Source organism: Bos taurus, chromosome 7 (genome assembly GCF_002263795.3).
Source record: "Bos taurus isolate L1 Dominette 01449 registration number 42190680 breed Hereford chromosome 7, ARS-UCD2.0, whole genome shotgun sequence".
Classification (NCBI taxonomy): domain Eukaryota; kingdom Metazoa; phylum Chordata; class Mammalia; order Artiodactyla; family Bovidae; genus Bos; species Bos taurus.
The window spans coordinates 69005130-69018014 of NC_037334.1; the positions used below are offsets into that span (position 1 = coordinate 69005130).

The 12885-nt window shown below is 42.8% G+C and overlaps 1 protein-coding gene across 4 annotated transcripts in view; it reads left to right on the plus strand.

Moving 5' to 3' along the window:
- CYFIP2 (cytoplasmic FMR1 interacting protein 2) overlaps positions 1–12885 on the plus strand; it is a 134323-nt gene that overhangs the window by 61945 nt on the left and 59493 nt on the right. For all 4 annotated transcript variants that reach the window (XM_059888174.1, XM_059888173.1, XM_024994229.2 and 1 more), the window contains 3 exons: positions 1366–1442; positions 4786–4894; positions 6954–7073. In XM_059888174.1, coding sequence (XP_059744157.1) covers positions 1366–1442; positions 4786–4894; positions 6954–7073 — 306 coding nt within the window. The remainder of the gene's footprint in view (positions 1–1365; positions 1443–4785; positions 4895–6953; positions 7074–12885) is intronic.

Genomic DNA, 12885 nt, shown 5'->3' on the forward strand with positions numbered 1-12885 from the left:
GCAAACTTGGGAAGAAAGGTTCCAGTAGACAAGTTAATTGGTTGCATCTCAGCTTTAACAAGTCCATTTTCTGATAAGATTTTAGTTAATCATGTTCTCTAACAGGCCGAAAACAAAAAAAAATCTAGAGTGTCCTGTATACAAGTGACATTTAAAAACTAAATGGAAAGAAAGCATACAGCCCAGCCCTGGGTAACACAGGTGGCCATGAAGCAGAAGCATAAATTGTCCGCCTTTCTTTTCCCATCCTCAGACTCTGTTTTGAACCTAGAAAGGCCTATGCATGGATACCCAAGCTCTGTCTTCCACCCCTGCCCTCAAACAATGGCCATTTGGTCAACCCTGAGCCCTAGGGGTGTATACATCTGCAGTGCAGTCCACCCCCAGGGATGGACCCAGGGAAAAGAGCACACAGACCCTAGAAGGGGCTTGGGCTATTTGGGTAAGAATATTCAAAGCTGGTTCTAGAAGGGGAGCAGGAGTTGGACACCCCCACCTGGACCCTATGGATGCTTTGCCTGTACACCCCTGGACACCCTTGAAGCTCAAAGTCCAGGGCAGAGGGCTTGGTTACTCACATACGTTGTTTTTATGTTCAAAATTGTATTTATGGTATAAAATAAAAGATATGAAAGCTCTTCTGATAAAGAGCCTCATGGAGCTGGGAGTTTGGTGCTAAAAGGATGGAAGATTAATCACCTAAATACATTCTGTTGCCACAAAGTTATCCCATTATTACCCTGAAACTACCACAGCCCATCTCTTTAACATCCCACCTTTGGCCATTCCCTGCTCTTGCCATCATTGGAGAATTTGGCTTCAATCCTCTGTGTCTGGTGTGAACTTTCTTCTCACCTGAGCATCACATTCTGCCACCGACATGCTAAAACATTGAAAAGGCAAGATGGTCTCTTCCTCACCAAATATATTTAAGCAAACTTTTTAAAAAGGAGGTTTTTAAATTTTTAATAACCACCAACTTCTTTCTTTGCAAAGCAAGGTAAAATTAAAATGAAAGGAAAAGAAAAGAAAGTCTATTAGGAGATGGGGAGACTGATATGTTAATTACAGGATGCGGGCAGGTACCTTGTAACAGCCACGAGGTGGCCAGTGGGGAGGGCAATTCCTCAACAGCGTTTTGAATCTTGCCTTCTCTGTGCCTGGTTGAGGACCTTGAGAGCAAGGGACCAGACTTCCCAAACGCACTTGGCCACAGAATCTTCTTTTCTTTTTTCTTTCCTTCAGAGCATCTTGTTCCTTCTCACACTTTCAGGCAGTCCTACAGCACTGCCCTCTTCAGTTGCTGGAGTTTCTCTAATAAAGTGGGACAGACACCAGTGACATTTCCTGCTTCCTCTTCACCAGGTGAACCTGTGTTTTGATCAGTTTGTCTACAAGCTGGCGGACCAGATCTTTGCCTACTACAAAGCCATGGCTGGCAGGTATGAGAGCTCAGCACTGTGGCACCAAACCTTCCTAAGATTGCCACCTGGAAGGCAAGATCCTCTAGTACAAAACCTCCCTTCTTCTTTAGCACCTCAGGAAATCTGAATGATTCCATTAGCCTGGATTGGATGCTAGCAAGTAGAAGAAAGAGAAATAGGCAGATATGGGGCTAGACCTCACAGAGCTTACAATGTAGTGAGAAAAATAGACATTAATAAAAACTATTGAATGCACAGTGACAAGGGAAATTCCTGTGAAAGAAAATTTATCGGGAATATATAACAGTTAAACTTGAACCAGTCTTTAGGGTGGGTAACTGGAAGGGCTATCCTGAGAAGGTAACATTTGAGTTCACATCTGAAGTGAATAGGAGTTGGTTGAGTTAAACTAGGTAAAGAGTAGAATGGAAAACTGCAGGCAAAACAAACCACTGTGCAAAGTCCCTTTGGCGAAAGCATATTAATAGCATGCATACCTTTTGTTTTTTTTACCATAAAAAACAAAGGTTGTTGAAAGGTTTAATTAAAATTAGTACATGTAAATATCTCATTCACAGACCACAGAGGGGCGGGCTGTGTGGTAAAGCTGGGCAGGTAGGCAGGGCCCCGGCCCTGTGGTCTTATAGGCATTTATCCTAGGAGAAGTGGAGCACCATGGGATGATTTCCAAAGTGTGACAGTGACCTGATCTGATTTTTATTTTTAGAAGTTTGGTGTTTTAAAACATTAAAATGTAGGGAATGGATTGGAAGTGAGCAACTGTGGGAGTGTGAAGGTCAAACAGGAAACCAGGGAAGGAGTCCAGGTGTCAGGTCTCACAGGCTCATTGGTGCTGTCAGTATGGGCTGATTTAGACCCCTGAGATTTCCCGGGTTCAAGGAACCCATAATAGTGCTGGCAGCACAAACCTCTCTCTCTCTATATATAGTTACATACATATATGTATCTATATATAGGGTAGTTCTCTTTTTTATTGGAAATCCAAATGTACAAACCAGAAATTTCAAGGACTGTTACATTTTTCAACAGTTAAAGACTTGCTTCCTTTTGCTTTCAACAACTTGAGTTTCTCTGATGTATTTCAGTCAAGAGTTGGTGTGGTGATGGTTTAGTCACTAAGTCGAGTCTGACTCTTGCGACCCCATCGACTATAGCCCACCAGGCTCCTCTGTCCATGGGATTTCCCAGGCAAGAATACTGGAGTGGGTTGCCATTTCCTTCTCCAGGGGATCTTCCCAATCCAGGAATCGAACCCATGTTTCCTGCCTTGGCAGGTGGATTCTTTACTGCTGAGCCACCAGGGCTCCCCAAGAGTTGGTATACAGGTACATAGGTGTCTGTTAACACAGAGTGTGCATTAAATGAAATAATGACTCTTAATGATGGAAACTATAGAAAGCATATACTTAGGGTTTCAGGGAAGCATAGAGAATGCAGCCTTTCACAAAGGAATGATTTCACAAGGATCTGGATTGGATTGAATTGTATGTGGTCCTACCAGAGAGCTGGATTTCCAGTTTCTCCAAGATAATTCCAGTTATCTTCAAAATATGCTGGTCCATTGTCTGTGTAAACAAACTCAGACTTGTCAAATCCTGAGTCCTCTATATATTTAGTTTGCAAAATATCCTTATCTAAAAGAGGAATCTTGGTCTATATCCCTTCTTATAAGACCTGTGGTTTGTCAAAAATACAGGAAGTTGGCATTGAAACATGTAAAATATCATGTATGAAATGAGATGCCAGTCCAGGTTCGATACACAATACTGGATGCTTGGGGCTAGTGCACTGGGACGACCCAGAGGGATGGTATGGGGAGGGAGGAGGGAGGAGGGTTCAAGATGGGGAACACATGTATACCTGTGGCAGATTCATTTTGATATTTGGCAAAACTAATACAATTATGTAAAGTTTAAAAATAAAATAAAATTTTAAAAAAAATACAGGAAGTTGGGGGAGATTGTGAGAAGTTGGAAGAGTCAGAGAGAAAGCGCCAGAGGGACAAAATGATCTAGATCACTGCTGTCCATCAGAAATATAATGTAGGCACAAGTGTAATTTTAGCAGTCATATTTTTAAAATTAACAATACTACATTATATGACCTATGATATCTAAAATATTACAATTTCAACATGTAATAAGTGAAAATTATTAAAGAGATAGTTTTTGTTGTTTTTTCTTAAGTCTTCAACACCTCGTGTGTATTTTATTTTTTTTTAATTTTATTTTATTTTTAAACTTTACATAATTGTATTAGTTTTGCCAAATATCAAAATGAATCCACCACAGGTATACATGTGTTCCCCATCCTGAACCCTCCTCCCTCCTCCCTCCCCATACCATCCCTCTGGGTCGTCATACTAATAGCGCATCTCAGCTTGGACCCACCATGTTTCAGATTCTTGGGGGCTCACCTGGGGGGTGGCTGCTGTGTTAACAGTGTAGATTTAGATGATATCACTTTCCTGCTTAAAACCTTTCAGTGGCTTCAGTTACACTGAGAAAACCTTTACCCTCTTTACTGTGGCTTGTATCATCCCACAAGGATCTGGCCCCTAGACTAACATTGTAAATACATTTTTCCACTATGCTCTCCAACACACCCCCCCCTTGTCTACACCTTTCCTTTTTCTCAATGTACCAAGCTAATCATGCCTGAAAGATGCTTCCCCCAAATCTTTCCATTTTTAGCATTTAGGTTTCTGTCCAACAGGACCTCTTTAGAGAGACTTTCCATGATAACACCAAATGATCCTGTTTTGTTATTTTCAGAGCACTTATTGCTCTGCAATCCATGACTCAGTGTGAAAGATAATAATAGAATATCTAATTCATAGGGTTGTTGTGAGATTAAAAATGACTATGCGCATGTCTATATGCATGCCTGGTGAATAGTAAATACTATGCAGGTATTTACTATTGTCTAACATTATTTTATTCCTCTGCTTATTTATTTACTATCAGTCTCTTTTCACTAGAAACCAAGCTCCACAAGGATGGGAACTTTGAATCCTTGGTACCTAGACTGTTTCCTGGGCTATACTAAGCAGGCACTCAATTGCTTTTATGGTAAAAAAAACAAAAGGAAAAAAGCAGCTCAACTTCTGTGTTGCCTGTCTTTAACATAGAAATTTCATTTCGCCTATTGAGCTTTTCCAGCTGAAAAAATTTAAAGAACTTTTCTCTACAGCAGAAAAAAATAATAATATTTAAAATATATAACATAGTGCTTTATGAGTAGAACCTATGGTTTGAAATACATATGGCTGAGTGACTGAACTCCATTCACTGTCATGTTTACTGGTTTACTGGCCTTATTTCACTTTTATCCTTTCCAGCGTCCTGTTGGATAAACGTTTTAGGGCCGAATGTAAGAATTATGGAGTCATCATTCCATACCCACCATCCAACCGCTATGAAACACTGTTGAAACAGAGACACGTTCAGGTATGGAGCCAGGTGGAATGGGAGGGAGAGGGGGCTGTGATGTTAGCCTAGAGATCAGAAATCAGGACCACGTATCATCTGCCCTGAGTATTGCCCTGTGTGGGCTACTGAGCATAGGGATAATCCAGCTTCAGAATCTTACCAAGAGGCATTGGGCTTCCTTTGGGTCAAGTTCTAGGCTTCTCAGCCCATCTGCTGCTCACCTCAGTTGAATAGGGGCCACCAGAGCCTTTGAATGCCCATTTGAGCTGCATATCAACTCTGAATATTCCCTGGAAGGACAGATGCTGAAACTGAAGCTCCAAAACTTTGGCCATCTGATATGAAGAGCTGACTTGCTGGAAAAGACCCTGATGGGCTGGGAAAGATTTAAGGCAGAAGGAGAAGGGGTTGGCAGAGGATGAGATAGTTAGATGGCATCACAACTCAATGGACATGAATTTGAGCAAACCCCAGGAGACTGTGGAGGACAGAGAAGCCTGACATGCTATAGTCCATGGGGGTCATGAAGAGTCGAACACAGCTTAGCGACTGAACAACAACATGAACTTCAGCCCACCTCCTTCAGTCGGGACTGATGTTCAGAAATGGGAAAGTCTGTCCCTGACTTTCCCATTATGGTATAGGGTTAGTCTCTGTTACAATTTGACCCATGATATAGACGAAATGCTGCCAGGAGCTCAGAAACATATCCCTGCTTAACAATGTTCATGGGAGCCAGGCAGACAAAATAAGAGATGCTTTAGCAGATCTTAAATCCTACTACTAAGCCCTGTCAGTCACAGGCAGTGAAATGAACATCACGCTGTGATTTCTGTGTGCTTATCCTGTGGTTCACATATTCCTGGAGAAGACCTGGGTAAATGGGAGCAGGGCTGAGGCTGAGGAAATGCCCTGGATAGAGAGGAATTACCCTGAAAAACCTGGGAAGTCCCACTGCTTTGAAAAATCCATGCTCGAAGAATCGTAAGAGGAAAAAGCATTTACCCATCTGTCAACATTGAAGGCTCCATGAGAGCTTCTCCTTCAGCCTCTCAGAAGATTCCATTACCAGTGCAGCTAGAATTAGCCACAGGATGTTAATCCTGAGGGCTTTGTGCGTGCAGAAGATGGCTATAAGGAGCCTTAGTCAATTAGTAGAAAATCTCTCCCAAAAGGGAAGCAGAAAAAATAAAATAGTTGAGACGAATCCTTAGGCACATAGCAAAGTGCAGTGCACGCAGCAGGTACTCAATAAATGTTTATTGCTGTCTACATAGCATCTGTAGTCATGCCCACATGAACCCCAGTGGAAATTAGCCTGAGCCATATTTTCCATCCTGTAATCAGCCCTTCTCCTCGTGCTTTTAAATTTATCCTCATAAAGGTACACCGTAGGCCCTTGCTTGGGTTGGGCAGGCGGGGGCACCCTGGTGACTCTGAACTGCATGATAGGATGGATGCAGGAAGAACCTCAGGGTGAGATTCAGGATGTCAGCATTGCATGGGCTGCCAGAGCTTATCACAAGCCTCTTCCTGCAGTCTGAATGCACCATATTTTTCTTCAGCTTTTTATATTTTAAACCTACAGGATAGTTGAAACAATAAGACAGTGAATACACATGTGTACTTTATAGTCAGATTCATGATTATTCATGTTTAATCATATTTGCTTCACTTTATTTTTCTCATGTATATATTATTTCTCATACAGTAAATGTACTTTATGTATTTATAGAATATATAATTTATAAAAACATATTTATATGTAAGTAATGTATTAAAATATATATTTTAATATACATAATTTTTCTTAGCCATTTGAGAGGAAGTTGCAGACATCATAACACTTTACCCCTGATACCTCAGCTTGTATCTCCTAAGAACAAGGATATCCTCTTATCATCCAAATAGTACTATCATACTCAGGAAATTTAACAATACTGTTTTCTGCATAGATTCCCTATTTGTCTTGGTTATGTTCTTTATATTTTTAGGACAATTTACTAAATCAGTGCATTGCATTTAGTTGTCATGTGCCTGTGTAAAATTTAAGTAACTTTCTGTCTCTTCCATGCAGCTGTTGGGTAGATCCATTGACTTGAACAGACTCATTACCCAGCGCATCTCTGCTGCCATGTATAAATCCTTGGACCAGGCCATTAGCCGCTTTGAGAGTGAGGACCTGACCTCAATCGTGGTAAGAGATGGAGGCCGTTGGGAGTTCTGCTGTGGGACTCCTCAAACTAGAAGCCTTGTTGGGGAGTTGTTGGTAGCCTGGTACTGAGCTGGTTAAAAAGACGCGATGAGTCTCTTTCTCATCTGAATAAGCAGGACAAAAAGGAAGACTTAAAAGGAATGAGAAAAATTTTACCTTCCTGATTGCCTGGAGAGAGGGAGTAGAGGGAGGTCTTGAAATCTCTAGAGATGGCCTATCCCGGGACATAGCTTCTCATCCTTTAGGATTCTACAGATACAGCAAGTAGCTAGATGGTCCTGAGAAAGGAGGGAAGATTTCACAATGGGGTCGGCTTCATTGGTGTGCAGTAGGTTAGAGGCCAGAGAGGCTGTTGACTGGTTTAATGCTGCGTTGTCACCATCTTTGAATTTACAAGCATTTTCTGATGAAAGCCCCACCTTTTCATTTTGTGCTGGGACTTGGAAACTGTATAGTTGTTCCTGATGCACAAGTACGGAACAGGCGTGCACTCTTCTTTTATCAATCAGCTATTTGAACTACTCTCTGCTAATTCTCCTCAAGAGTTAGAATAAACTTGGTTGGTCAGTCTTTAGGTGATGAAAGGAAGATTTTAAAGCTTCAAGAGCAGATACATAGAAGGAATGAGAGAAATAGAAAATCACCATTAGAACACCAGAGTAATGATGGTCGCAGGCAAGATCCAGTAATAGACACTGAAATTAGTGGGCAGAGCTTTGAGAAGAATATTTTGATTCCCTTTATTCGGAAGTGTCCATAGTATTCAAATTTATAGAGACAGAAAGTGGAATGGTAGTTGCCAGGAAATAGGGAGTTAGTATCTAATGGGTACAGAGGTTCGGTTGAGGAAGACTGAAAAGTTCTGGAGGTGGACGTTGGTGATGGTTGCAAAACTACATGAATGTACTTAGCGCCACAGAACTGTACATAAAAAATGGTTAAAATGGTCAATTTTATGTTATGTGTATTTTACCAGAATTTTTTAATTAGTCACACAAAAAAAAAAACTTTGAGAAGAAACAGGATAATTGCCTAGTCTCAAACTATCTCCTTCAAGATACTTACTAATTCCAAAGGGAAGAATAATAACTTTACAGTGGGAAACCTGGGAGTCATCCTCTTAACCAAGCATGAAGGTTAGTATCACCAGTAAGAAAATATATTCATGTATCCCCTGAATTGGCTTCCCTGGTGGCTCAGACGGTAAAGAATCTGCCTGCAATGCAAGAGACCTGGGTTCAATCCCTGGATTGGCATGGAACCCACTCCACTGTTCTTGCCAGGAGAATCCCCACGGACAGAAGAGCCTGGCGGGCCACAGTCCATGGGGTCATAAAGAGTCGGACACAACTGAGTGACTAAGCATAGCACAGCACACAGCCCCTGAATATGTATGCATAATGAAAAATACATAATCTCAATCTAATTGTGATTATATATCTAAATCGAATGGCTTTCAAAAATGAACAATACTTTTCAAAAGCACCCAGAACATAAAAGACAAAGGGAAAACTGAAAACTATTAGAGATTTGAAAAGACAAGGAGACATGACCACTCAGAGAAATGTGGGATAAGACTTTCACGGAAAAACTGGTGAAATTTGAATAAGGTCTGTCATTTAGTTCATAGAATTGTATCAATGATAGTTTCCAACTTTAGGCAATTATACTATGATTATGTAAGAGGTTAACATTGGACAAACTAGATCAGGAATGTGCAGGAGGTCTACAGTAACAGCTTTTCTGTAAGTCTAAAGTTATTTCAAAATAAAAGGTATTTTTTAATGAACAAAGCAGTTTTTAAAAAAAGGATTAAGAACTAGGATTCTAGCATCAGAAAGACCTTGGGGTCCCAGTTCTGGCCTCGCCACTTACTAGCTGGGTGATCTTGGGTGAGTCACTTATCTTGTATAAAAACCTGTAGTACATGGAGGAAACATTAGAACCCACCTCATAGCCGTGTTCAAGGATGAAATGAGATACTGCCTGGAAAGAGCTTTGCATAGTCCCTTCCACTTGATGAAAATAGCTTATGAAGAAAGAGAGGAATATAGAAATTTTGAGCTGCCACAACTAAGACCCAGTGCAGCCAAATAAATAAAATGAATATTAAAAAAAAAAAAAAGAAAAGAAATTTTGAGCTGCAAATGAGGCACTCTCAGGGTCGATTCTCAGCAGCATTTCCTAAGAGGACTTGACCCAGCTGCCGCAGCTCTGTCCTGGGTCACGGACTTTGAGAGACTGTGATACAGCACAAGTTCTTCTAGGAGATCTACTTTAAGACATGGGGTGTTTTTTCGCCAAATGTTAGCAGTGATTATGTCCAAGAGGTGGGATTTTTGCTTTTCTCTTCGTTGTTTATCTCTATCTTGTAGTTTTCCAGAAATGAATGAGCATACCCTATGGCAAAACTGGTTTTAGTGTGTGGCGGGGTGTCCACGGCCTCTTCCCAGTCCTTGAAAGGCACTGAATGTTCTTTTAGCTGGGAACAAAATCAAAACAAGCAGTGAAAGCCTGAGTTTATCAGGTGAGGGCCACAGCCGCCAAGAGAGTAGCCCCAGTCCCTGAAGCCCATGAAGAGGAGAGCCAGGGATGCTGTCTCCTGGGGCGTCAGGAGGCCCCCACTGCCTTGGCTGAGAAGCTTCTGCCTCTTCTGAGAAACAAAGAAAGGAATGTGTTCCCCTCAGCCCTTCCCTCCACCTTGATGCCCAGCTGGGAGGATTGTAGCGATTTCATCAGTTAGTCACCCTCCTCCTCTGCAGCTGAGCAAATAGATTCCCGAAGGGATCTGATGCCAGAGTTGAGAGCTGGCAGCCTGCAGTCTGTGTTTTGTTTAGGCTGCAGAGCATATTTGAAAATTTGAGCCAACATTTAACATTTGGTAGAATTCGAATAAAACTGCAGAAACCCCGGCAACGTCAGACCTGCCTTCACAGATGGCAACAATTGCCTAGACACCCCCATCAGCTGAGCTGTGCTGTCTTGGGCTTGCCACAGGCCTGGTGCACTTCCTTCATGGGATGACCTAGTGCCTGAGTTTGAGATCCCTTTTCTCTTGGCCCAGGCCACAGAGAAGGTGAAAGGCCAAGTGTGCGGACACCCGGGATTTCTGGTTCTCATGGAAAGCCCTTTCCTCTTCCTCACATAAGAAGCCTATCGGGTGTTCTGTTTCCCCAGTGCTGCTTCTCTGTGTTGCCCCCCAGTAAACCGGCTTTACTCTGCAGAGCTGACCTCCTCTCTGAAGGCACATAGACCGCCCTTGGGGCCTTCTAAACCTCTGTGCCTTGATGCACTGAGCCCTGCACCCCCAGCAGGCAAGTGCCCTCTTCGGACTGAAAGGCTGAAAGAAATGGCTCATGCAAAACACCATTTGTATTGCGTAATAAAAACTCCCGTGGCATGGCGGAGGAAGTGGGCCTGCATTTCGAGCATCCCCATGTCAGCAGTTGAGAGCTCTCTTCTTCAGTCTCTGATGTGCATTTTTGAGGCCATTGAAATCACAGAATGGAAACTGTTTCCCAGTTTCTCATCTGCATCTGTCTTCATGGTAACAGGGCACCCCCATGTGCTACGGATACTTAGTGATCTTAGAAATAAACTCATCCACATTCATCGCATTTATTTATTTACTTACTTACCCATCCTAAATGACTAGGAACAAAGATGCCATCTGGCTAGCCAGGCCCCGAAAGATGGAAGCAGACAGCTGCTGATTCTGTATTTCTGCCCTTCGTATGTTTCACAGTGCACAATCACTGGAAACTTATTCTTCCAACTACCGTTCCAGAACTGAAATCCAGACTTTGGCCTTTTCCAAGAGATCAGAGGCTCTGCCATCACTTACCCCATTCCAATGCAGTAACAAACAATTGGATGCCATGACATAGCTGCTCCACCTTTATCCGGCAATGGCTCTCCACTTTGCCATGGACAGCCCAGCCCAGGCTCCCTCCTGCCCCAGCTTGTCTCACTGCAGCCAGTTAAGTCTGCAAACTTTGATCTGGTATTTTGCCCCCAATTTAGAGCCACCGAATCTGAATTTAAGAGAGATGAAGCTCCAAGATTAGAAGTGTGGTCTGGTTCCACCACACTGTGGACCGCAACCAGAATCAGAGGGGTCCTGTGTCTGATGAGAATAAAACTGAATCCCTGATGCAAGGCTTCCTCCTGTGACTGTAAACAGTTGGGCTCCATGTCCCAGGTCTTACAGCTGGCCCTCTGACTGCCCCAGCTCCTGGCCACACTCTGGGGAACAGCCACTGCCTATGTCCTTTTAGCTTTTATGTTGTAAAGCCATCTTTACTGTTCAAAGGACTTTCTCAGTAATTGCTTATTTATTCCAGGCAGCTGCATCCAAGGGCCAAATACACATGATTTGATTAGAAGACCTGGGAGCACATCCTAAACCCTGTTCTATATTCTCCTATGACCTTTATTGAGTGAGTTATTTCTCCCTCTGAGTTTCAGCCTACCCCTCCATGAAACAGGCAGTCATACCTATCACAAAAGATGGCTTAACCACTGCAATATAAGAGTGTTCCAGAGCATTATAGGGAGAAGGCAATGGCAACCCCCTACAGTACTCTTGCCTGGAAAATCCCATGGGTGGAGGAGCCTGGTAGGCTGCAGTCCATGGGGTCTTGAAGAGTCGGACACGGCTGAGCGACTTCACTTTCACTTTTCACTTTCATGCATTGGAGAAGGAAATGGCAACCCACTCCAGTGTTCTTGCCTGGAGAATCCCAGGGACAGGGGAGCCTGGTGGGCTGCCATCTATGGGGTCACACAGAGTTGGACACGACTGAAGCGACTTAGCAGCAGCAGCAGCAGAGCATTATAGAGGGAGTACTTTCTTTCTCTGCACAGGTTTGTGCTTTGATTCTCTTTGATAGCAATTCAGTGAAGAACTAAACCCAGCCCAAAGGATTTTACCTTCTTTTTACTTCCAAGCAAATGCAGTGACCTGCTATGTCTGGATATTATTATGGGACTCTGGTCCCATTCTCTGCCTGAAGGTGGCATTCCAGATGATCAGGGCCTATATACAGCTCATGCAAGTCCTTGGTCCATGGCTTGCAGCCAAACTTTTGCCAACATGTTTAACCAACCCCTGTTGTGACTGGGGGATGCAAGAGAAGTTGAGAGGAGGAAACACTGTGCCCGCAGCTGTTTTTTAAATTTCTATAGTATATAACAGTTAAGAATGTGAACATCAGAGCCCAGCTTCCTGGATTTGAAGCCGAGTTATGCACTTCTTAAAGCCCATTTTCTATATATATGTATAAAATAAGAACAGCCATCATGCTGACCTTATAAGGGGGTTTTGAGCATTAAGTGAGTTGACACATATTAAGTGCTTAGAATACTCCGTGGCATGTATTAGGTTGAACCGTAAGAAATTACTAACATTGTATGGTGTTTGACATAAGAAACTAGTAGTCTCACATGGACCAACCTAGTGTTAAGTACTTACCAGGTGGTAGCTCCCTTGCTTGCTTTCTGCAGGATGGAGGTAGACCCTCAGTCATAGATGGACGGTCACAATTTTCTTTTACTTTACTTGTGTCACTCAGGGACAGGCGTTTTCCTTACCAGCATAGAAACTGGAAAGCAAGGAGTTGTGCTTTTCTCCCCAAGGGAGTGCAGACAAGGGATCTGCACGTGATCTGTGGTCCCCTTCTGGGTACAGGCATGCATTCTCCCTTGGCATGGTCTGGCACTTCCTTCATTCAAGGGAATGTTGCCACATAGTACTGCAGGAGTCCTAGTCCCCATACCAGCAGTTACGAGGTTG